This window comes from Pseudonaja textilis, chromosome 3 (genome assembly GCF_049901715.1).
Source record: "Pseudonaja textilis isolate UNSWEBS1 chromosome 3, rPseTex1.2, whole genome shotgun sequence".
Classification (NCBI taxonomy): Eukaryota; Metazoa; Chordata; class Lepidosauria; order Squamata; family Elapidae; genus Pseudonaja; species Pseudonaja textilis.
In genome coordinates, this window is record NC_141992.1 from 19,987,080 (window position 1) to 20,014,053 (window position 26,974).

The 26,974-nt window shown below is 37.8% G+C and overlaps 1 protein-coding gene across 5 annotated transcripts in view; it reads left to right on the forward strand.

Annotated features, from left to right (window-relative positions):
* NFATC2 (nuclear factor of activated T cells 2) overlaps window positions 1-26,974 on the forward strand; it is a 191,062-nt gene that overhangs the window by 75,183 nt on the left and 88,905 nt on the right. For all 5 annotated transcript variants that reach the window (XM_087928993.1, XM_087928994.1, XM_087928991.1 and 2 more), the window contains exon 6: window positions 11,953-12,093. In XM_087928993.1, coding sequence (XP_087785119.1) covers window positions 11,953-12,093 — 141 coding nt within the window. The remainder of the gene's footprint in view (window positions 1-11,952; window positions 12,094-26,974) is intronic.

The window sequence follows — 26,974 nt, forward strand, 5'->3', positions numbered from 1 at the left end:
TACTATTAATCCTCCCATCCTCCCTTTCATCCCTCTCCTCCCACTTGTGACTGTATGACTGTAACTTTGTTGCTTGTATCCTAACTATTTTTATTGATTATTTCCTAGTATGATTTGATTGCTGATTGTACCCTATGACTATCATTAAATGTTGAACCTTATGATTCTTGACTCTTGACAAATGTATCTTTTCTTTATATGAACACAGAGAGAAAAGAAATTCTGGTCTCAACTGTGTTCATAAGTCAAGGACTACCTATATTCTATGGGAGTTCTAAACAGCTTGGAACTCTCATTGGGCTCCTGAGTTCCTAACTCTTGAGTTCGCACTTTAAACACAGTAGGAAGGAAAAGCTTGATGTAGATTGCAAAGTTATCTTGAGCTTAATCCTAGAGTGATTGCCACCATGGGAGCCATAGCTTGTATTCAGTGAGCTGTATATCATCCACAGCCAACAACAACTGTCACACCTATTGTTGGAATTTCTGCTTGAAATATGAAACTGTATAGTCTTGTCTGTTCTGGTGCTTTTTATGCTTGCAGTTCCAGGACTTAAAGCCATAACTTATGGAAAATGGCAGATTGTAAAAAGTGAAGTGATTGCCTTTGAATAATGGGTGCAGGTTTTGGGTGGGAAGAAGGAGAAATAGCACAGGAAGGTCTGTTGTTTCCATATTGTAGATTTCATGGAAGCATCTAGTTAACTATTGCTGGATAAAGAATTGTAAGTTTTTTGGATGTTGTCCTGGTATAGAAGGAATCTTCTTACATTCTTAGTAGGAACCTTAGCTGGACCCTAGTTTTAATTTCTGATATACCAGCAAACATTACTTTTAAAATTACAATCCCTTCTCCTTTTACCTCTCCTGCATTTAGATTAGAAGACATGCCTTCTAATCTAAGATAAGCAGAGAAATAGAAGCCAGACTTCATTTGGAGTCTGTTTTATATAGTACTGTTATTCCATAAGAATGGCCCTTCTGTCCCCATTTTCAGTCGTTGAAGTAGGTGCTGGTTGTGATAGTGCTGCTGCATAGCCAGTGTGACTCCTTGAAACAAATAGAAGCAGCTGTGGACAAATAAGGACCACTTCATTGAAGCACGATAGGTTCTTAGGGTCTCATGACTGATTTATAATCTTGTTCCTCCCCAAACAACTGAATAGCCTACTGAAGAGAAGGCTCGGGGGAGACATGGTAGCAGTCTTCCAATATTTCAAGAAATGTCAATACTTCAATATTTGAAGGGCTGTCACAGGGAAGAGGAAAAAAGGATTTTCCTGATAGTGAGAATAATTAATCCAGGGGTCCCCAAACTTGGCAACTTTAAGACTTGTGGACTTCAATTCCCAGAATTCCTCAGCCAGCTATTCTGGAAGTTGAAGTCCACAAGTCTTAAAGTTGCCAAGTTTGGAGACCTCTGGATTAATCAATAGGAAAGCTTGCCTCCCTGAGTTGTGGGTGTTTCATTTGTGGAGGTTTTCAAGAAAAGATTGAACAACTATTTGTCTGGGATGGGACTTCTGCCTTGGGGAAGGGGGTGGACTAGAAGACCTCCAAGGTCCCTTCCAGCCCTATGATTCTATGTTACTATGAAAACCTGTCTTTAGAGCTTAGATTCAAGAGGAAATTGAGTTCCAAGAATAAATCCAATGCTTTTATTTACTAGGGAAGAGAGGTTTCTGCCCAGCCAATGGACAGTGTAGTTCACATTCAATACATGGTGGCTAATTGTGTGATAGTTCCATGCTAGAAGTTGTGACATGAAAGTTCACATATGTAACATTGGTTTTATCTTAATAATTTATTAACTGTTGCTTTATATAGTAAAGATATGAAAGAACTTTACTATAATTCCTTTCTGGGAGAGAATTTGGGTTTGTCTTACACCAAACATCTGTGGTGGGACAACTGGTATTTGCCATCTGAAATTCAGTTAGTGTTTGTCCTTCCCCAGTGGGGGAAAAAGACTGGGGGGAAAAAAACAGGATGGCCCAAACTCTTGTTTTTCCTTTTTCTTTTTATCAAAGGAAAAATGTCCTGTAGCATTGGATTCTCCATAGATATTGATTATCCTCGGCAGCATTTCCTAAATTGACCATATAAATTTATAATATTTCATAATCACATGCTCAGTCAAGAAGTATTACATCAAGGCAGCAGTAATTGAGAAAAATCTTACACCGCTATTTGGGGAGGTTGCTGTGAGAAAAAAGAAAGGTGCAAAGATTTAGTTACCACCTACCGTTTCAAAATTAGATAAAACCATCATTGCTTCATAATAACCTGCCAAAAGGATGTTCAAATGTTTTGATTAAAATGTCTGGATTTAACCGTGCTGGAACAGATATCTGCCCTTTGAAATAGGAAATGGAGGAATCCATTCTATTTTTTTACTGATCGGCTTATCTCTCATCTACAGTAATTTTAACTATTCTGTAGATTTCCAAATGTTTTCAAACATTTAGGCTATGAGATTATGAACTGTTGTTTTTAGACTGTAACAAAGAGAGAAGGTTAGTAATATATGGTAATGGTGAATGCTTCATTAGCAGAAACTCTTGCATTATGTTGATAGCTGTTGCTATTGGAAATAAACATCCCAACTAGATAACTCAATGGTGTTATGTAAAGAGCTCTTAAACTGTAATAGCTATATGAAGTGCCACCCCCTGAGGGGAAGAGAAGGAGCAATGTGACATTGTAAGTCTAAATTTTACTGATTTCTAAGCCCTAGGAATTTACTAAGGATCAAGACAGCTTATCTACCCACCCTTAATCAGTCTATGCCAATATAATGATCACATATTACCCCTTTTCAAATATACATTAGTCTGGTCTAGTCTTCCCAAACATGCCCTACAATTTTTGATTGTTGGAATGCAGTATTCTGCCCACAGCCAGGAGTTTGATCCTGATTTGATTTAACCTTCCATTTTTCCAAGGTTCCAGATTATTAGGAGCAATATGCTGATGCTGTAAATCACTTAGAGAGGGCTGTAAAGCACTATGAAGCAGTTTATAAGTGTATGTGCTATTGGTATTACAACAAAATCATTCTCCACCCAGCTTGGCAGTAACTATTCCTGCTGGTTGAGTATAGCAATTTCAGGCCAACACATTTGGAAGAACCAAATTTGGAAATATTGGAAGATATTAATATACTGTCTGACCTCCTGAGTTTTTACTATTTGTATTTATTTTTCTGGTTCTTAGAATATTAGATTTTTAAAAAGTTCACCTAGATTGACTGCATTCCCAAACCAAAAGCATAAACAAGTCAATTTCCTCACAACAATGTTTAACATATCTTTTTAAAGAAATATTTACACATATACAGTTCTGCAATATAGGTTTACAAATATTGCCTGCTATATTGGAATCAGATACCCCTGGAAAGACAGAATAGCAATCAAGAGAGCTAATAAATCTTATAAGCATTAGTAACAATTAGCCTCACATTCAAGTGATTTTTATCAACAAAGAACAGAGATTTAGATCATCATCCAGGTATATAACTTGAACACTGAGAAAACACTCCTTCGTGGGATGGTGAGCAAGCAGAAACCCATCCACTTTGTCTAAGAAACATTTATTTTGCTTGGCTAGGTTGAGGGAAATAAAAGGAGGACAGGTGGGTGGAGATCAGAAACCATATTTACTCATTTATCACCAGAAGTCAAGCATATCTAGATATCTTAGTCTTTCTTCACTTCCACCTCTTGTTCCTTCTCTTCATGACTTTTATTGTTATTGCTATTGCTGTTGTTAGTATCCACTCAACTACACAGTTGCCCAATCTGTGTTATTATCTTGAACTGTTGTGTCATTACTACTCATAGTTTTTCGGCCGTTTCTCCAATATGATAACATATTTGTTTGTATATTTGTTGTATTTTCTCATTAGTATCAGGGAAGCAAAGCACTCTTAATATGATAAATCCCTTTCTGATACTTGGGACTGCCAGTCGATATAATCAGGAAAGGCAACCTGTAAATTCTCCAGATGTTGCTGAACTACAACTTTCAATATTGACTGTTTACTAGGGATACTAGGATTTGTTGTTCAGCTTTGGAATACCACTGTTGCTTGATATACAATACTTAGATCTACCATGGTTGCATGATAAAAGAGAAAATTGCTGCAAACAGAGTCAAAGATATACATGGGGTTATCCATTCCTTCTCTTAATACTTCCTTTTTTTCCACATTTTTCCTATTTTGGGCCCTCTTTTCTGTCTCCCAAGAAGCAGATTGCAAAAAATGAACAGGGTCTTGTTACCAAGGTCTTAAGTGGCTGCTGTCTCATGGAAAATGTTTGGAATTAGGCTGAAAGGGTGGCCATGGGCCATGGGAGTATTTGTGTCCTGGTTTAACCCTGATCTAAAGCAAATCTCTATATTCCTAATTGTTTATCACTTCCTAATAAAGTTCAGCTTTTAACAAATTAAAAAAAATGTTTGTAGGTCAGCCCTTTGTTCTACCCTTACAGTATTTACTTCCTTGTCCTTTCTTATCTATTCTGCTATATTTTAATATCTTCAAAATGCTGAGTTTGGGTATGTAGCATGCTTATATCGTTGTTCGTGTGTTGGAGCATTGATTATTTGGAGTAAATCTTGGTAAGTAATTTCCCTCCTGTGAGCTGAAAGTTAGTGAAAGTTTGCTTTCTCCTGATTGGTAGGGACAACTATGACTCACATAAGGTGTTTCTCTTTGCCTTGGCAGTGTAGAAAAGAAGAAATAAATAAATTTGTTGTCCAAAATGTGGTTAGGTATACCAGGGCCAACAAATCCTTTTTTCATGATTTTATTATTAGTATGTTTTATGCATTACAGATGTTTAAAGCTGGCTTTTTATGTTTTCATTTCTATTTGTATATTGCACATTGTTTGCTTTCCCTGCTGAGTCAGGGCTGATGGGCACAACAAAATTAGTGACCATTAACTGCATCAGTCCATCCTTAGTCCTGCCACTCCTCAACATTGACTTACAGGCAGAGGATAAATCAGTGGTTCTCAATCTTTTCTTCATCATGGACCCGCTTTAAATACCTTTTGTGGATATGGACTATGGCCACGGACCCCCAAGACTTAAAATTTAAATCATAACATTTCTTCAAGCCTTTGCAGACCCGCTGTGACAACATTGTGGCTCCCAGGTTGAAAACTACTGGCCCAAATAACAACTTGGTATAAAGGAATTTTCCCAATGGATCAAATGTCTGCTTCTTTTCTAAAGATATTTATCCATTTTCATGAAATAAGCATCTAAGAGCCATGGTGGCACAGTGGTTAGAATGCAATACTGCAAACTAATTCTGCTGACTGCCAGCAGTTCGAATCTCATTGGCTCAAGGTTGATTCCATCCTTCCGAGGTGGGTAAAACAAGGGCCCAGATTATTGGGGACAATATGCTGACTTTGTAAAACTGAGAGAGGGCTGTAAAGTACAGTGAAGTGGCATATAAGTCTAAGTGCTGTTGTTGTTGCTTTGGTTTTCCTAAGAATAACACCTCTCAGAGATCTGCACTTTGAAAATGGACCATATAACTCAATGGCAGAATGCATATTTGATTATAAAAACTTCCAGGTTCAGTTCTTAGTACCTCCACTGAAACAAACTTCAAGTAGAACGATGCTTATGTGAATATCTGGAAAGCCATTCAAACTTGCAGATGTGGCTTAACTCTCAGGATCCTTCAGAGAGTATGGCCATTGCAGAGAATTCTGAGAATCTACACATCTGGAAGTTGCAAAGGTTGGGAAATATTGAATGAGACCAATTATATAATTTGGTCAAAATAATGTCATTTCATTGATAAGACTTCTGAGTATAAATTGGTGTGTTGTCATAAGGCTCCTTTCTGTATCTTGTGAATATGCTTATAGCTTTCAAAAACCATAAGAATATTCTGATTTAGTTTATTAAACTTAATCTTTTAATAATTTTCTTGCTTTATCATACACACACACACACACACACACACATGTTCATACATAAGGTATGCATTTATTTGTATATATTTGTTCATTATTAAAGTATAGGATCATTTTGATTAAACAAACACGCCTCTGAATACACATCAGTATTGGGTCAATCAGGTTTTAAAGGTTGAAATTAATTTAAAATAGTTTTAAAAGCCTAGAAGGAAAGACATTTGCCTAATTTCTAAAGATAACAATATAGGCATCTAACAAGCCTTGTAGAAGGAATTCCACAGTGACAAATGTTCTTTCCCCAGTCATCACCCATCCAATATCTGTCAGAAGACACACCAAGAAAAGCAATTGTAGGTTGATTGGCAGGTTGGCTTCTTTCAACTAGGGGAGGATTATTATAAATGAATTATTGCAGCTTACTCTACATTTTTCTAATGTGTCTTTAGGAAAGGAATTCCCCCTTCAAGGGAAACCATAACTAGACCATCCCTGTCTATCTTGAGCTAGTAAAAGATATCTCTCTGAAATATTTCCCACAACAAGGTACTTGTATCTCTATAGCAAACCTGAAACTAAGAATAAGAATATTTGCAAGTTGAGAATCTTATTTCAAACCCTAAACAAAGTGAACACATTTTCTGAAAACCATAGGTAGTTAAATTGAACACAGAAAGAAGTAGAACATAGAATAATAAAGTTGGAAGGTACCTTGGGGGGGGGTCTTCTAGTCCAACTTCCTGCTTAAGCAGGAGACCCTATACCCATGATGGTGAACCTATGGCACACGTGCCACAGGTGGCACGCAGAGCCATTTGTGCCGGCATGGCAGCTGCAGGCTAACTTACCTCACTGCACATGTGCACGCCTCACAGCTGATTTTTGGCCAGTTTGAGGCCTTTTTCGGCCTCCCAGAGGCTTCAGGAAGGCTTCTGCAGGCTTTTCAGGCCAAAAGCTAGGCCCATTTCATCACTTCCTGTTTTTCCAGAAATACTGGAAGTGATGAAATGGGCCTAGTTTTCGGCCTGAAAAGCATGCAGAAGCCTCCCTGAAGCCTCTGAGAGGCAGAAAAAGGCCTCAAACTGGCCAAAAATCAGTTGTGAGGCCAGTGCAGGTAAGGGGGTGGTGTGGGGTGGCAGCTGGGTGGGTGGGGATTATGCATGCATGAGTAGGGGGCGTGGGTGTGTGTGCATAGCCTTCTGGGTGCTGGCATGCAAGCACGAGCATGCAAGTGCACGCACAATTTTGGGCACAGGAGCCCCAAAAGGTTATCTACCACTGCCCTATACTATTTCATAAAAATGCTTGTTCAGTCTCTTAATGGTCTTGTAAGGTCCTTGATTTCTGCTGACCATAAGTTCCTGCTTTGCCATAAGTATGCTCCTTTTAACTATCTCTTTCTGTTAGTGAAGTTATTCAAATTATTAATACCATAGTACAATGAAAGAATACATGCTACTGTACAATCTTTGTTTCTTTACCTTGAAACGTTGATCATGGGGTAGATCTGTTACTGGAACTACATTGAAATTTTCTCCAGTACTTTCTAAATTTAGAATTAGCTCTATAAAAATATTTTTTTTATTTTTCTTATTATTTATTTGTCAATAGTTTACAAGATAATAAACATATGTATAAATACAGGAATAATTGGGAACAATAGGACAGGGATGGTAGGCACAATTATGCTCATGCATGCCTCTTAAGAATGGGGTGAGGTCAATATTGGTTAGTTTCAGCGAAAGGAGTGTGGGTTTGGGGATGAGCAGAGTCAGGTAGTGTGTTCCAGGCATTGACTACTCTGTTGCTGAAGTTGTACTTTCTGCAGTCAAGTTTGGAGTGGTGTACATTAAGTTTATATCTGTTGTGTGTGTGCTCTTGTATTGTTGCAGTTGAAGGTGAAAAAGTCATTGATTTGTAGTACATTAAAGCAGATTATTTTATAAACTATGCTTAAGTCAAACCATAGGCGGCGTAGTTCTAGGCTGTTCGAATTCAAAATCTCAAGCTTAGTGGTGTAAGGTATTCTATTGTGAACAAAGGAGTGTAGTACTCTTCTTGTGAAATACTTCTGGACATGCTCAATTAATGTCCGATATACAGTTTGGATTCCAGACAGCCGAGCTGTATTCAAGTATTGGTCTAGCAAAGGTTTTGTATGCCCTAGTTAGTAATTCAGTATTACCAGAGGAGAAACTTCTTAAGTTTTGAATATTAAGATTAAAAGAATATTAAGATAATCTCAAGACAGCATTTAAACTTTTGAACATTGTAGCTGGATTTTCTTTTTAGATATCTTGTATTTTCAGAACCATAAATCTTCTGTTTAGTGGTCAATCCAATCATTAACTCATCAAGACTGTTACTGTTTACAAAGAATGATTAATCATACATACCATGTGGAAGAAATAAGCAACTTCTGTGAAAGTAATCTCGGCATAAAGTACTGGCAGCTTTATGGGCCAGCTGTGTTAATAATAAAGAATGAAGCACACTAAGTTAAAGAGAGAAGAAGAAACATGTCCCACATTGACAAATTACTGTGATCACTTCTGAACTATAATTTGAGGTTAATTTTAATCACCCAGGGAATGGGTGCAGCTCACTGAATATTAATAGATATTCTGCTAGTTCTCTGAAATATATATGCATTTGGTAATAGATGTGTACTGAGTTTCATGTATGCAATAAACCGCTGTTCAAAATTGAAGTTTGGGAATCCTTTTGTGATTGTACAATCAAGTTAAGTTTTAATAGACTAACAGCAAAAACTGTTCAGGCAGAAATCTAAAGACATGATGTCCTCCAGATGTGTTGAGTAATTCATACCAACACAGTCAAAAATACTCATGATTGTTGTCCAATATAACTGGAGATCATCAGACTGCATCATAGTACACACAACCAACCACAGACCTCTTCTCCCAATTCCCACTTGTTTTTCAAATATATGGAAATTCATATTTACAGTATATAGATTTTTGTCTATGATATGCACTTGGTAGTGTCTAATTAAAATAAGTCTTCTTATATGCATTTTAACTCCAAAGACCCTTTTAGCATGCTTTTCCCAGCTAAGAATATTTAAAGAATTCCCTACCAGGTAATTAGAACTGAAGAAGCTTCTTGGATGAGAAACGGAATGTTTTCAAAGGAAAAAACAAGAAAATAGCAATAGCACTTAAACTTATATACCACTTCATAGTACTTTACAGCCCTCTTTAAGCTGTTTACATTATCAGCATGTTGCCTCCAGCAGTCTGGGTCCCCATTTTACTGACCTTGGAGGATGGAAGGCTGAGTCAACCTTGAGCCTGTGAAAAACGAATTGCTGGCAGTTGGCAGAATTAGCCTGCAATACTGCATTCTAATTACTGCACCACCTCAGCTCTTTCGAAAGGCAAAATACAGTTGCCTTTATAAAATACAGTTTGAGGGTGGGGGGAAAGCACCTTTGGGACAACTATGACCTGGATGAATGAGAATTTCCATATACACTGCTGTATATAAATGAACGATCCTTAATCTTCTCTGAGCTTTCATTACCCAAACCATCATCAGTTGTAGTAAGGAGTTGGGTTTGCTCTCAGTTTATATTCTAGTGGGCAAGTCCACTAAAATGAGAGAGCACTAAAGAGCCCCCATTTCAATCCTGAGCTACAAATATTCTGTTTTACTGGTACAATAAGTAAAGACATGTTTGAAAACCGTTATCTTCCAATCCATAGTTTTACCCAGAAATTATACATTTTATTCATTAAAAATATCTAGACACTAATCTCAATTATTTCCAATCTCTAGTAGCCACTGAAAGCTGGGATATTAGCATGTCTACTCTGTTCATAGTGTAGTTCTCATTTCCTGCTCATCATTTAGAAAGCTACTGCTGTCACTTCCTCTAAAAACTTGACAAGATTAAACTTTCAAATGAAGAAATTGTGAAGACTTTGTCATCAGTTTTATGCATCAGTGTACAAATTGTAGGGCGAGTGATGGTATCTCTAAAAAGGATGTTTGCTTGTGGTATATTTTGGAGACATTCTTTGCAACCATGGCTATTGTTCATTTCAAGCAGAAGTGGTAGAAAATCTTTAAGCAGAAGGGCTGCATGAATTAGTTTGCAATCCATGAATCAAGACAAAGCACAAATGGTTAAGGAGATTATTAAGATGTTGAACAAAATTCCTCAGAGATCTTCATTGAACGGATGAGATTAAAATTGAGGAGTTTGAATTCAGATCTTGAACTTCTAGGTCACTTAATCTAAACAACAGCTTGAGAGGTATTAGGAACAGCCCAAAGAAAATATTTGATCTTTTCAATGGTGAAAGAAGAAAAAAGCACCAATCTGATGAAAGATGAAATTCTGAAAATTTCATTACCACAAGGAATAGTCCAGCGAGGAAACTAGCTGGATCTTTATTATGGTGTGGGTAGATACTTCATGAACAAGATGTCTTTCCTTATGGCAAAGGATTGGTCTAGATAAGTTGTTACTGAAGGGTCTTTGTTGGTTGTTCTGTGAATTTAAGTAAGAAGGGATTTGAAACTCAAAATTTGCCTGGCTAGCTTGAATCTGTGAATTCAGTCTCTCTCTACCTCTTTCCAATCCTTTCTTTCCTTTTGAAAGATTTTATTGTAAAGGCAAATTGGGTTAAATGCAAAAGTGCTATATAGACACTTCACACTTTTTAAATGCACATCAAAGGTGCCTTACAAGAATAAGCAATTGGACTTTCTACAACACCTTTTTCTGCAATTTAGCTCCCTGTCTGAGATTCCTCTGCTCTTACTTATCCCAGTGAAATACAAGATAAAGTATGTTCTAACTCAGCAGTGTCAAACTTGCAGCCCGCGCTGGATGTGTCACGCGCTGGCCATGCACTCCCTATTTAGCAAAGGAGAAAAAAAATCGTGATATGTCACATGACAACAACTTGACGCCATGAGTTTGACACCCCCGTTTAGCTACTTAGCTGATTGAGAAAGTTGTCCTGTTCCATTTCGGAATAACTTATGTTTCAGCTCACTATAAATAATTTGGGCCTATTGATTGAAATTGAGTCTGCAGGTGGCACATTTTAGGTTTCATGATTGTAACGTATGTTCAATTGAATATTTGGCCATTGGCTTGGAATGAAACATGGGCTGATTCCATGTTCTGAGTTCTTGTTTGTTAGAGACGAGGAATAAGGCCAATGTCAGCATTCCAGAGATTATCCATTCCAGCCTGTAACTCCAAGACAACCATAATCTCAAAGTACTTTTATTAGAATAGAAAATGGTACTTCTGTGGAATTTTGAAACTAAAGTTTCCCTCCAGACTTCCCACAAGGACCCAACCTACAACCCATCCCCTTTTTCCCACATCATACATCACGTGAACCAATCCTCCTTCAGCCCCAATTCTTGCTGCGCCTTTCACAATGACCTTGAATACTACAGAATCTATTTTATCTACTGAGAGCTACTCAAACAACATCAGTCCCCTCCAATCCTCCTCAGCTGTGTGGCAGATTTTAATAACGATTCCAAAGCTGACAGCCAGCAGAGCTGTAGTTCTGGAATTAGTTCCTAATTATTATTTCTGTATACATTTATGTTTCCTCTTCTATTTTTAAGCCCTTAATTGAGTCTCCCAGATTAGTGGCAGGATGGCCTAGAGGTGAAGATGCTTGCCTCCCACTCGAAAATTTGAAAATTCAATCCTAGACAAAACAGATGTTTCTCTATCAGGACACAAAGAGAAAATATCTGCTGCAAACTCCACATAGGTGTCAGGAAGGGCATCCAGCCAGTTAACACTCAGCTCTATCCAATCACCCTGACTCCACCCTGATAAAAATGATTACAGAGTTGTAAAAAGAAAAAAAAAGAGTCTTCCAGATAAGTTCTTTAACAGTGAGGGAATGGCAATATTGATAAAATAGAATCTGTGAGTACTTCTGAAATTGCCCACTTTTAAAAAAAAGATTTAATTTAATTAATTCTAGTCTGTATTTTGTCCATAGCTCAGCGTTCGGCTCATGAACTTCCAATGGTTGAAAGACAAGATGTGGACACCTGCCTTGTATACGGTGGACAGCAAATGATTTTAACCGGCCAGAATTTTACAGCAGAATCCAAAGTCATCTTCACAGAGAAGACACCAGGTATGGCGTTCTTTTCATTCTTTCTCTCATGTGACTGATTAAGGAAAACCATGCCTTGAAGGACCCAATCTTAAAAATAATGTTAAAATAGGGTCAGCAACTGTAGGTAAGAAAGCTCTTTTATTATAATTTTTTTTCACAAAGATAGTCAGAAAGAAACAGTGAAGTAGCTTGATAGCTTAGCATTTTCAGTACCAAGCAACCAAACCTGAACAAAGAGGTTGGAGATTTTCAACTGGAATCTGGATGATCATCTATCAGAGTTAGTGTAGTGAATCCTGCTATGTGCAGTGGCAGTAGATTTGATGACCTGATACATCACTTCCAGTTCTATAATTCTAAGGGGTAGAAATTGTCCTTGGTGTCTTCTCTGCCTCTCACAACTTGTTATATAAAACAAGGTAAAAACTCCATCAGGTCAAGTTCAATTACTAATAATTGCAGTATATGAGCATATCCACAACTTCCATAACCAAATAGAAGTACACGATTTGCTATAGCTTCAGTTTTTACTTTCCAGTATAGCCTAGAACCTTGAGATTTTCATAGTGGCTCCTCAAGTACTAATTCAGCCCAACCCACGGTGTTTTGAGGTTCTTCAGGACACTCTAGATGGTACCTACTTGCTAGCTTTTCCATCATGGCAAACCCTAGAAGCATGTCAAAGTCAGCAATAAATTCTACCAACAGCTGTCTTGATTTCTTTCAGGTTTGTTTCTTCCTTTCTTTCAAATACAGCATTCTACCCACAAGCTGAAGTCCTCCCTGGGCTATTGCTTAGGCTATTGCTTCTCAATTTGCTGTCTCCCAGTTTTGGAAATAGTCCAATCCAACTAACATTGTCAGCCATGTTGTCCAGTTATTTTGGAAACAGTAATTCAAACACCTCTGGAGTGCATTACGTTAGGATGTGTTTAGTTTGGCAGATTTCTGTTGTTGTGCACAAAGGATGTTATGTTCATCTGAGGCAGGGGGTGTCTGTTGAGGGAAGTTCACTGTACACAGCTTGTGAAGATATTGGAATCACTTCCCCATTCTTCTGCAGGTTCCCCAGTTCAGATAAGTAATTCTGAAAGAAAACATTGGGTTACTACTAATCTCATTTTACAGCATATGATATACGACAGTCTTTCCAAAGGCAGAATGCATAAAATTGTTGTCACATTACTAAAGGAAAGTGGTTATTATAGTAAGGACACATATAAAAGTTGGCAATCTGAGGTGACTAGTATTAAAACTGTACATTGAGTAGTATACTTACATGGTGATCCCTTACAGAACTCTTTGCAAGAATGTCCTCCTAAATGAACCTTTTACTCCCAAACGAGACTTTTGAGGTAGAAATATTTCAAGAATTTTAATGAGCTATGCATGAGTCAGAAGAAGGGATTGTTAATCAACAGAAACTGGGAAACCAGAACAAAAAAATGGAATCGTGACTAAGAATAATAGATGATTTGCTTTGATGATAGGTCTGTTTAAATGAATTTTCACTGAGATATCTGTGCAAATGGGTCAAGAGTTCTTGTTCCTACCAACAGCAGCCTCCCTGAGGAGGTCAAATTCTGCAAGATGGCTGAGCCAGCATCAAGGGGTGGAAGGCCTTCCTCTTTTGTATGCATATATAAAAACCTGAGGCAGCACTTCTACTGAATGCCAAGTCTGCACAGTTCCTGACAACCCATTGCTGTCAACACCATGATCATGGATTGATTGATTATACATCATCAAGTTGGTGCTGACTCTAAGTGACCACATAGCTGGATTTCCTGCAGGATGATCACCAGAGTTGAACAATATTCAGATTGTTCAGCTTTTACCAGTACTGTAATAAAAGGGGGAGCGGGAAATCTCCCAGTTGAATTTATGGCTTTGCATTGGAGAAAAACAAAACCAGAAGTATAGTGCAAATGCTGTATTTCAAGTGATAATTCAGTGACTTAAGTATTTAGTTAGAGATTCATATGATCAACCATCTTGTATGACAAAAAAAACATATTTGGCATTTAGGAAGAGTTAATCAGTGATATTACTACCCTTAAGTAATTAAATAGATCTTTATTTTATTTCTGTTTTGCAAATGTTATAAAAATCTTTGTCCCTGCTGGGTCAGTCCAAAATCCAGTTTGGTCTGGTACTTAATTTCTCACAGTGACTACTGATGCTTTTGGGGTGTTCAAAGCTGCGGATCTCAGCACAATGTAACAGAACTGCAGCTTATCATTTCTTGGAAGTGTCTTCTGCCCTAATTGCAGCCAAGCACAAGTGAAAACACTGTTCCCAATTTGAACAAATTCCCCTGTAATATTAAGGGAGGAAGGTATGTGGGGAGTAAGAACAGCCATGCTTAGAAAGCCAATATTAAATTTCCAATAGACACATAGCAGCTCCAATTCTGACACCATGACATTTTTTCACAGTAAGGCATGCCACAAATTAAGATTGTCAAAACTACATTTGTTAAAGAGAGGAAAGAGGAAGAAAGTACAGAATGGAAGTCAAGACTAGGCCAGTCACTGCAATGTGTGTGTGTTTTCTCTCCCTCCCTCCCTCCCTCTCTCTCTCTCTCTCACACACACACATAAACACACACACATAGCAAGTTTGTTGAGCCACAACACACTGACTTCCCACATCACAGAGTTGTTCTCTTTCTTGCCTTTGTTCCTCTGCAACTGATAATTGTGTGTGTGTATATATATCCATATCCATATCCACATACACACACACATATATTCACTCAAATATTTGCTGCACTCCCCAATGGTCTCTTTGATACTCCCGAATACTCTTGCTCTTCCCTCCAAATCATAATCTTCTTAATAGCAGCTGCAAATTTAGCCCTGAAGTTATCAGTTGCTGAATCCTTACATATATAAATATGCATGTCTTTTTGGGGCCGTATCTTTACTATATCTTCCCTTTCTTTTCTGTTGCTTGCTTTGAATAGCTGCTTTGATTTCTGACCTGAATCACATCCAACCTTTAAAAAAAATATTTAGGAAGGACTCATTGTTTTGTTTTTTAAATATGCAGTGCAGCAGTTGAAACAATTGTAATAACAGAGGATATAATTTAGCATCCCCACCCCTAATGGATTACTGCAAAGGTTCTGTTACCTTTAAGGATCAGTAAGGTGCTACTTCTAGCTTTATTGCTTCTCAGGAACTAGTTCACATTCAGAAGTATCCAAAGAGGACTCCTGTACTTTTCTGTTTTGAGTTTTAAAAGAAAAGAGAAAGGGTCTAATATCTATGGAGACTCTCAGTCATCCAGGTTGTCCCAAAGGTGCTTTTTTTTTTTTTCATTTTGCTTCTCATACAAGAAGCTTCTTCAATTCTTCAGAAAAACTTCTTGGATGAGAAATGAAAGGTCTTCAAGAAAAAAACAAAGGAAGTCCAGTTGCCTTTGAAAAAAGCGCCTTTGAGAAGAGGCCTAACGGTCCCTCCTCTTCCTTTGTATTCCATGCTGAAACTTTACAATTTGTAGACATAAGTCCACAGTCTTTGAGGAAAAAATTGAAAACCTTAGTGGTCATAATGGAAATTTCTGAAAGGAAATCTTCAGCTCAACTTTCCAACTTTTCTTCAATTTATATAAGTCGCTTATGTTTCTCATGTCATACAGAGAGATACAGAAAAAACACATGCTCTTCAGAATATTAACTAGCTTGTCTGCCTTGGTATCCAATGTAATTGTTTAGGTAATACTGATGGCTTAAAGAAAAAATAGAGAAGGGAATAAGAGCTGTAATCATAATTTCTAAATGGAATTATTTTATTAGATAATCAGCCACATGGATCTTAATGGACAGGAATTAAAGCAGTTGTAAAGCTGACCTAACCCTTTTATCACTTTGCTTCCTTGTTCTGGATTTTTATAGAGTCCATTACATCAAAGCATAACTGCAGATATGAATATACATATGCAGATCTAGTTGTTTAGTTGTTTCTGGAGAGCAACAAGATTACGTATTGCTTTATTAAACAGATGTTGATTTTTTCCCATTGTATCTATGATAATCTCCAAACAGGAATACAAGATTGAAATTCTAACATTATAAAATCATGGAATTCAAATGTTGTTAGATCATTAAATTGCAATATCATAAATGTGTAAAATCCCAACATTGTAAAGCTGTTATTTTTTAAAAAATAATTAAAATAATGAGATAGAGCATCACAGTTAAAAGCTTGGGTGAACAGTGTTTGCACTTGATTCCAAAAACCTTACAATTTTGGTACCACCTATTCATTTCTGAACAAGGGTTTTTTCCCCCTACAATCAGGTGTCTACATTAAGAATGTTATACTTTTAATAGTAATGCTGCAAATTCCTGGCTACTATGCCATCCTTGTAAGCATTTGCCCCCAAATCTTATAGACTGCTAAATAGTAAGGGCTACCAGTATGTCATCATGCCTGCTTTCTTGATTAATTTGTTGATTATCTAGCAAGATTCTTAAGCTTGTATATGCATTTTGAAATCAGTGTTGACTTCTTGCAACTGCTTGGACAAGTTGATGCGTTTTTCTTGGCAACATTTTCAGAAGTATTTTTTCACTGTCTTCTTCCTAGAGCTAAGAGAGAATGATTGGCCCAAAGTCACCCAAGCTGGTTTTCTGCTTAAAAAGACTGGAACTCCCAGTATCTCAGTTTCTAGTTCAGTGCCTTTAACCACTACACCAAGTTGGCTCACACTTCTTAACTTAGGATGGTTTATTCATCATTGCTACGTCAGATAGTTTTCGTTTTGCTATAACTGTTTTTCCTTTGCTAGCCTTAATTGCTGCAATCTAATTACAGTATCATGAAATGAACGCTACTCAAAGTTGCATTTGGCTGGAATAGCATATCAGCCCATCCAATTAATAAATACACAACTTCCTTTGTTTTGAAGACTGCTCTTTCAAGTGGAACTATTCAAATCTGAAGGGCAGTTCTTCTGAACGTTGCACCCTTCCATTTATGCAATTTTTTTTTAAAGTGGCCTGTTCATTACTCTTTATTTTACTAGGTTCACATCTTATTGTAGGTTACTATGATTGCAGATTAACTTTGGAATTCCAAAGTTCCACTTTACATTGGAATTAAGGTTTTGAAGGGCTTGTTTCCATTCCTACACAGCAGCTGCAGACTTTGTCTGCATTCAAATACAGAAAAATGTACAGAAAAATTGTAGATTTATCTATGGGAACATATGCATACATTTGTAATCGGGCTTCGACTTGTATATTTTGTACATAACGTTAATGAATAGTTCAAAGGATACCCAAAGTACTATAAGATCTTGGAGCAAGGGCTACCTAGCGTCCTTGGTGAGGCTATCAGTTATTTTCCTCGATTGTTGATTCTAGGAAAAGACATGCATTTTTATAAAAAGGAAATAGCAAAAAGAGAGAGAGAGAGAGAGAAGAAAAGCACACCAGCAGTTGGAAAGGAAAGCCTGCTCCCTTATCTCTTCATTTCACTTGGATGACTCATGGGGAATGGAGACAGCCAGAGGCAGCATTCAAAGCCGCATGATGAGCCCTGCAAATGATGTGGTTGTTTTAATGGTTTGAAAAAAAGGTGTTTTGAATAAGTTGTAGCTCTTGGCAAGGCTCCTGTTTACAGTTCTAACTTGTAACAGTTAAGTGTGTGCAGCTGAAATGGGGGGAGATACCCATTAGTATGATGGAAATGGGACATACAGAGACACAGAATTGGAAGGGACCTTGTAGGTCAACTAGTCCAGCAGTCACCAACCAGTGGGCCGCAGCCCACTAGTGGGCCATGAGAAAATTTTGGTGGGTCACAGAGAAATCTCACCCCAAGAGCACCCCCCCAATGCAATTAATCCAGGCTGTGCAGAAACACAAGCGCCACATGGCCCAGGGAAACCCTCCCCGCCCACTCACTCCTTACCTGGTAAACTTGCCTGCTAAATTTCTATTTTACCTTTTTCCGACCATCATCTGTTTTCTGTGCCGGGAGCTTTAGAGTAGCTAGAAAGCAGAAAATGGTTGGATTTCTTGCTTTCTAGCTAGTCTTTAGATTGTCAGCTCTGCTTTTAAGTACAGCTGGACCTCCCTTAGGACTGAAGGTTTGCTTGCAAGCATATTCAGTGCAGACTCACAGCAAGCAAATTTGAGAGACTGAGCTAGCCAATGGCAGATAGATAGATAGATAGATAGATAGATAGATAGATAGATAGATAGATAGATAGATAGATCATTGAATGATTCTGTGAGCAACTCAATCTGCCTGCTTTGCCTGATTTGGGGTAAAAGTTGCTCTTTTTTAATAAAAAATTCAATATTTATGTAAATATTTATAATATTTACATACAAGCCATGTCCAGCCAGTCACATGACCACCAAGCCACACCCACAAATTAGGTCACACCCACAGAACCAGTTAATGGTCCCTGGGATCTAAAATTATGAGTTTGGTGTCCCTGAGGTCCAAAAGGTTCGTGACCCCTGATCTAGTCCAACCCCCTGCCCAAGCAGGAGACCCTATACCATTTCTGACAGATGGGAGTCCAATCTCTTCTTGAAAGTCTCAAGTGATGGCACTCCCAAAACTGCCAATTGTTCTGTCAGAAAGTTTCTCCTTATTTCCAGGTTAAATCTCTCCTTGTTCAGTTTCCATACATTATTCCTTTTCTGGTCTTCAGGTGCCTTGGAAAATAGCTTGACCCCTTTCTCTCTGTGGCAGCCCCTCAAATATTGGAACAGTGCTGTCATGTTTCCCCTGGTCCTTCTCTTCACTAGACTAGCCATGCCCAGTTCCTGTAACCATTCTTCATGTTTTAGCCTCCAGTCCCCTAATCATCCTGGTTGCTCTTCTCTGTACTTTTTCTAGAGTCTCAACATCTTTTTTATAGTGAGAGTTAAGTTTCTTCTCAGCTTCATGCAGTTAATCTACTCAATATCTTATGTTCTCTAAGATTGTTATTTTGAGATAACAATCTCTAAATAGAGCTAGGGGAACCAGCCAAGTTTTAATTTCCATAGCTAGCCACAAGACTATCCCTCTCCCCACAATCAAATACGGCTTCCAGACCTTTGACTAGGACAGATATCCCACTTTGATTTTGTATCTGTGTCTTCCAATTCAAAAACATGGTGACAATTTAGATCAGCAATGTAGGCTATTGTTGGGTATATGAATACACCAACTGGTTTGGGTGAATGAATATATAAAACCTAGTTTTAAGTGTTTGCAGCTTTAAGCTCCAAACTGCAATGTCATCGCATAATTATGGGTGCGGTTGCAGGCTGCAATATTAGGCAGTGAGAGAGACGTAACACTTCCTGGTTTCTGATACTGGTTTCTGATCCTGGTTCCTGGTGTTACTGATCTCTGGTCTGTGCTGTCTATCTACTACTGTTTCCTCCTGTATGAGATGTCTACTGTGCAAGATACTTCTCTCAACTGAACACAAGGACTGTCTGCTTGGTGAGCTGTGGATTCAGCATTGTATTTGAGAGAAAGGTATCAGAAGAAGAAGATTTACAAGCAGATAAAGACATTGTATTTACTGTTTAAAAGACTAGGTAACTGGATTGATAAACTGGATACTGACATATGGACTGAATGACTATTCTTAATCTCTGTGTGAATTAAATACCTATTTAAAACCACAAACAGTGTTTTTGTCTCAAGTGTGTGTATACTTTTTGGGCCCAGCCTCACTCTCATTTGGTTGCCTGGCTTGACTGCTGCTGTGCACTCAGCTCGGGGGTTTATCCCCAAACACTAACATTGGTTATGGGCCCAGCAGTGTGCACAGTCTAGCTAACCAGGTTATACCAGTGAGAGTTTGGTCAAGAGTTACACATTGCTGTAAAGACAAACTGTTTGTTGAATAGTTATTTTTCTGCAGAGCAATGGCACAAGTAAATTTGCCAAGTCTGTCCATGATATCCAGGTTAGATGGAACAAACTATGTTTCATGGTCAATGAAGTGTAGTTTACTTCTACGAAGAGAAGGTTTGTGGGACATAGTTACAAACCCACCAGATGTATCCAACTTGGATCCTACTGTTGATGAGGATGCCAAAAAGATACAGGACTATAGGCAAAGAATGAACAAGCTTTGTGCATCATAGGACTGACTCTCTCAGACCAGCAACTGATTCATATTCGTGGAGAGGATAGTGCTGCCAACTGCTGGGAGAATCTCAAGAAGGTTTATGTTCGAGACAGTGTAAGAGCTCATATTAATCTTACACGGAAGCTGTTTAGAACACATCTTGAGAAAAATGGAGATATGTTAACTCATTTAAACTGTATGAAAAGCATTTTTCAAGAATTACAAGAAAAAGAGCTTATATTTAATGAGTTGCAACAAGTATACATTATACTGTCTTCTCTGGAACGAAGCTATGATGATTTTGTAACTGCATTAGAAGTGTTGCCTAAAGACAGTTTATCAGTAAATGAGATTACCGGCAGGCTATTAGAGGAAGCCAGGAGAAGGAGTGAACGTGACCAGCTGAGAGCAGATAAGCCTAATGAAGAGAAATTATCTTCAAAGCCTGAAAGAAACCAGCTATGTAAGCTGAAGCACCCAGAGGAAGAGAAGTTATCTTCAACGGCATACACAATTAAAAAGTGTTTTAATTGTGGAGGCAGAGGACATTTGGCAAGGTTCTGCAGAAAAGGAAAACGCCAAAATGTAAAGAAGCCAAAGAAATCCTTTGAATTAGCCACATACAGCAACTGTGATGTGAAGAGTGATTTATGGGTGGTGGACAGTGGAGCATCCCACTGCATCACGAGAGATAAGACAAAGTTTATAAAAATGTCTACAAGTTCTCAACGTATATCACTCGCTAACGGCTGGCATCTCAAGGCCAAGGGTGAAGGTATTGCATATTGTCCATGTTTAAACCAGAATATAAACATGTTGTATGTACCACAGTTAAAAATGAATTTACTTTCTGTAAGAGAATTAGATAAACTAGGATATGTGGTTACATTTAAGAATAATAAGTGCATACTGGAAAGGGATAACAAAAAGGTAACTGCAGCTTTAAATGGAGCATTGTATGTCTTACATGATAGTAAGAAAGGGGAGGCACAGACTGTATTTAATAATCTCAAGCCTCATGATGAATGTATCCATTTATTGCATAGGCGTTTGGGGCATGTAAATTTTAAAATGCTAAAACGTACAGTAGAGTTATCTGAAGGCATAAGGTTAAAACCCTGTGATAAGTATTTGCGTTGTAATGTCTGTTGTGAAGATAAGAGTAAAATATTGCCTGCAAATAGGCTAAATGGTTTCAAAACTAAAGAACCTTTAGAAGTAGTATTTGCAGACATTATTGGTCCAAAGAAACCCAGTATGGGGGGTGCTCGGTATATACTGAGCATTATGGACCATTACTCTAGATATGGGTTTTGCTACTTAATGAAAAGCAAAACTGAAACATATCAACATTTCTTCAACTGGTTAAAGTTTGCAGAAAGAAAAGCTAAACGGCAACTGATAACCTTGGTGACAGATAATGGCACGGAATTTGTTAATAGCAAATTCCAGACTAGATTAAAGGCAGCTGGTATAGAGCATAAGAAATCTGCACCATACAGACCGCAACACAATGCATTTATAGAGAGAAGAGGTCAAACACTACAGGCAATGGTTAGAACAATGTTAACTGATTCTGGATTACCTGATACTTTGTGGGGGGAGGCTGCAATGTGTGCTAATAATTTATTGAACAACGTGGTTAACTCAACCACTGGTGAAATACCATTCACCATGTGGCATGGCAGGAAGCCTGATCTGAGTTACCTGCACACATTTGGTGCACCAGCATGGGTGCATATCCCTACACAACTCAGGCGTAAAGGGCAACACAGAGCTAAACAATTTTTCTTCGTTGGTTACCAAGCTAACCATAGGGCATTTAGATTTTGGGAGAAAGGCACATCTAGAGTGTTATGTAGTGCCAATGCCCAATTTCTAGAGCACGTAGGATGGGATAAGTTAGAGCAGGATAACAATAAAGAAGTGGTTATTGAATCCTACAGAAATCCCATTAAGTATCCCTGTAACTTTAAAAATAAAGTAAAGACAGAAGTACAGGAAGAGATAGTGCCCATAGAAGAAGAAATAGAAAAAGAAATAGCTCAGCAAGATGAGGAAAAGGACCAAGTAGTAACTCAAGAAAGTCCTCATACAAGCCCTGTAATTCCCAGAAGAACTACACGTGTATCTAGACCGCCTGATAGATACCAGGCTAACACAGTGTGCCAGGTAAATAGAGTTCCATCTACTGTGGATGAGATAAAAAGGTATCCTTCTAAAGAGAAAGAAAATTGGTATGCAGCAATTAATAAAGAATTGAAGTCATTGAAGGATATGCAAGTGTATGAAAATGTGAGATTACCTGTTGGTATAAAACCCATTGGCTGCAAATGGATTTTTAAGTTAAAAACTGATAAGGATGGAAATATAATCCATAAGGCAAGATTAGTAGCCCAAGGCTTTAGACAAAGTGCAAAAGACTATGATGAAGTATTTGCACCTAGTCTTAAAGCAGCAACTTTAAGGGCAGCCTTAGTGTGGGCAGCAAGCAAGCAATATATAGTTAACCATTTAGATGTGGAAACTGCTTACTTGCATGCTCCACTAAGACATACTGTGTATATGAAAAAGCCTAGTGGATTGAAAGGTGATAATAATGATGATTGTTGGTTGTTAAAGAAGAGCCTCTATGGTCTTAAACAATCGGGCTATGAATGGAACCAGTATATTGTGAAGGAACTGAACAATATAGGATTTAAAGCTGGTTTAGCCGACCCATGTCTATTTAAGAGAGAAAAGAATGGGAAGATATCATTATTATTGTTGTTCACTGATGATATTGCTCTGATAACTAAGACTAATGATGAAGCAAATGAAATAATATCATCATTAGCCAAGAAAATAAAAATCAAGCAATTAGGTGAGATAAAGAGATATCTAGGTTTGAATATACTGAGAACACAGAAAGGGTTTAAGATATCTCAGGAAGATAAGATATCTAAATTGCTAATAGATTATAAGATGGAACTTTGTAAGCCTGCAAAGACTCCAATGAGTCAGGATATTTGCAAAATGGATACACAAAGTCCCAAATGTGATAAGGCACTGTATCAATCTTTGATTGGTAGCTTATCATATATTAGCAATTGGTCAAGGCCAGATATAGCTTTTTGTATTAATCAGCTGGCACGACATAGTAATGACCCGCTTCAATGTCATTGGAATGCATTGAAAAGAATCTTAAGATATCTTAAAGGAACATTACACCATGCACTGTATTTAGAACCAGAAGGTGATCTTATATTGAGTGCTTATGCAGATGCTAGTTTTGCATCAGAAAGAGACACAAGAAAGTCGACTTCAGGAACAGCCATAATGCTGGGTAAGACATTAATTGGTTGGAAGTCAATTAGACAACAGCATATAAGTTTGTCTACTATGGAGGCAGAATTCTCCTGTTTATCACTATTGTGTACTGAGTTGATTATGTATATACAAATGTTGAAAGATATGGGTATAACTGTAAATTACCCTATAGTTGTACATGAAGATAATCAGGCAGCAATTCAAATGGCTACAAGTATTGCAGTAAAAACTAGGAGCAAACATACAGATTTGAGATATCTGAATGTAAGGCAATCTGTAAATAGTAAAATGATACAGCTAGAGTACTGTATGTCGGAGGACAATATAGCTGATAATTTTACTAAAGCCCAAGGTGTTAATAAGCACCTAGAGAGTTGTGAAAAATATGGGTTCAGATTGTAAAGGCATTATATATTCATGTCACCCAAAAGGGGAGTATGTTGGGTATATGAATACACCAACTGGTTTGGGTGAATGAATATATAAAACCTAGTTTTAAGTGTTTGCAGCTTTAAGCTCCAAACTGCAATGTCATCGCATAATTATGGGTGCGGTTGCAGGCTGCAATATTAGGCAGTGAGAGAGACGTAACACTTCCTGGTTTCTGATACTGGTTTCTGATCCTGGTTCCTGGTGTTACTGATCTCTGGTCTGTGCTGTCTATCTACTACTGTTTCCTCCTGTATGAGATGTCTACTGTGCAAGATACTTCTCTCAACTGAACACAAGGACTGTCTGCTTGGTGAGCTGTGGATTCAGCATTGTATTTGAGAGAAAGGTATCAGAAGAAGAAGATTTACAAGCAGATAAAGACATTGTATTTACTGTTTAAAAGACTAGGTAACTGGATTGATAAACTGGATACTGACATATGGACTGAATGACTATTCTTAATCTCTGTGTGAATTAAATACCTATTTAAAACCACAAACAGTGTTTTTGTCTCAAGTGTGTGTATACTTTTTGGGCCCAGCCTCACTCTCATTTGGCTGCCTGGCTTGACTGCTGCTGTGCACTCAGCTCGGGGGTTTATCCCCAAACACTAACAGCTATCATTTCCAACCTTCTTGTCTAATTAAAGAGAAAGTCAAGCCACTGGTCTGCATCATCTGGATCTCAACCTGAAAGTAATGTAGGTGCTTAATTGCAATACATTGAGGCTGGGCCATGAAAATAACTGACCTTCAGTATGTTGGCTTGACTACACTACATATTAATGAGATCAGCATGCAGTTTATAAAAAGACCCAGTCATTCTAAACCTGGCACAGGAAATGGTGGAAGGAAGTGAACTCTGGGGGAATGGGAGTTTGCAAATTTGTGCTCTAGCAGCATCTGAATAAAGCCCTTGTGTTTTTTTAAAAAAGCACCAATGTGTGCAATACACATGTAGTATGTGTGTGTGCTTTGCACCATCTGTGGATGATGCATAGTAAGTGGAATGTGCATTGCACTCACTTAAATGAACCTTGTGGTGTTAAGAGTTCCTTATATATATCTCCCTAAAGCATTGATGGTGATAAGACTAGCAATACTTTCTGGGTAGGGAATGTTAGTAATGTGCAAAGGTAGATGAGTAGACCTGGGAATATGTGATAAGTTGAAGTTCACTCTTAGCATGATAGAATTGGGTTCTTGGGGGCAAACCATCCCTCTCAGCTAAGCATGCCTCATGGTGTGTATGTTTTTTAATGGGGATAAAATAAAGGGATGTTTCCACATAAGTGATTTTGAGCTTTTTTAGGAACGGCCAGATAATGCATCAAATAAATGGGTGAATTTTTAAGTTTCTACAACTCTTGAAGACAGTGCAGTCTGGAATGATGCTTAAAGTAGGTTTCAGTTTTTACGTTCCTTTCGTCTCTTCAGCTTTTAGCTAACATTTAAAAATATGTGCCATTGGAATCTTCGGTGCTTGTTGAGTTTTCTTGCAAACATTTCATTACCCAACTAGGTAATGCTAGTGAGTGTGGGGTTTACTTTCTGTTTATATGAATTAGCTTACCCTGTCAGCGTTGATGGGGTTGTTTTATCCTTGGTAGTTCTTTGATTATGACATTGTTTACTGCTTGATTGTTTATCTGGTGTTTCTGTGTTTTCTTATACCAAACAGAATCAAGATTAAGTTGTCTTCAGTTTTTTTCTCACCCTCTATTCCTTCCCAGGGTTAAGTTGATATTTACTTAAGGATTCTTGCATTCCTTTTTTGAGGGTATTTCCATATTCCTCTACAAGAAATCAAGTGACTAACTGGGAGCGGAGGCTGTTGAAGCAGGATAGGGATTGGCAATAGGGAAAATCGATTTTGTGGTGGGATAGTTGTCTAGTGTTTTAAGACGCAATGATAGCATGTACTCAACAAAGGAGAAAACCCCCAAGTTAGTTTTCATAAGCAAGGGATTTGGCCCCAAGATGAATCTTATTTGCAGATGTTCATCTGTTACTTCATTAATGCAAGTGAATCTCTTTACAATCCTTGTAGTTTACTAATTCACCAAAAAAAAAAACACCCTAGGTTTCAATTTACTTTCCAAAGAATTTCCATCTTCTCATGTCCCTTTTTTAGTTAATGGAATTGAGGCTGTAGAAAGCTGTATGAGGACTAAAGAATAGTGCATTGATACAAAACCTCCATGATTTGTACATTTTCTACCTCATTTGATATCTTCCTAAAACTTATAAACAATGTGATTAATTTCTGCTAAACCATTTGATTATTTTTAGTTTTGAAGTCCCCATCTCTCCTGCAGACCTCAAAAATAATTCCCCTCCCAGATCATCTTCCTAAGATGTTTCACCACGCAAAAAAAATCTCTTGATAGTAAAGAAATATAATATGCCTTTTTCTTTACTTTATAACTTAATTCATAGAACATTTCTACCAGTGGCAGAAATGAAAATAATGTTAGAAAGAAAATTGGGATGGTATCTACCTTATTCCTAGCTGAATGAAGGAGCATTCAGTTTTTTGTCTCCCAGGAAAGTACTGCTTTGCAGAATATCGGGTTCTAAAGCAGTGTCAGGATTACTTGGTTTTCAACAAGAGCACAATCTGAATTGCCTTGCAGAAAAAGTGTCAAAATTCATCCATTCAGTCACAGTAGCCCTATCCTTCCTGACATGCCTTCAAGATTGTTTTGACCTAGTACAGTTTGACTTTGTGATGATTATCTAGCAGCTGTGAATTTTCTGCCGTGGCTGGTATTGTTGCAAGTAGGACAATTGCACCCAGGGCCCTGAATCCCTAGAAACATATAGTTACTGTAATTTTCATATATTTACAATTGTTCTATTTTATTGACATTATACTCCCAATATTGTGCAGTATGGATAGGCAACTTTAGAGGTCCGATAGGCCTCAGAGGCTTTGAAGAATAAGTTGACCCTTTCTTCTCTGTTGTAGACCCTCAAATATTGAAAGAGTGCTATCATATCACCCCAGTCCTTCTCTTTGTTAGACTAGACATACCCAGTTCCTGCAACTGTTCATC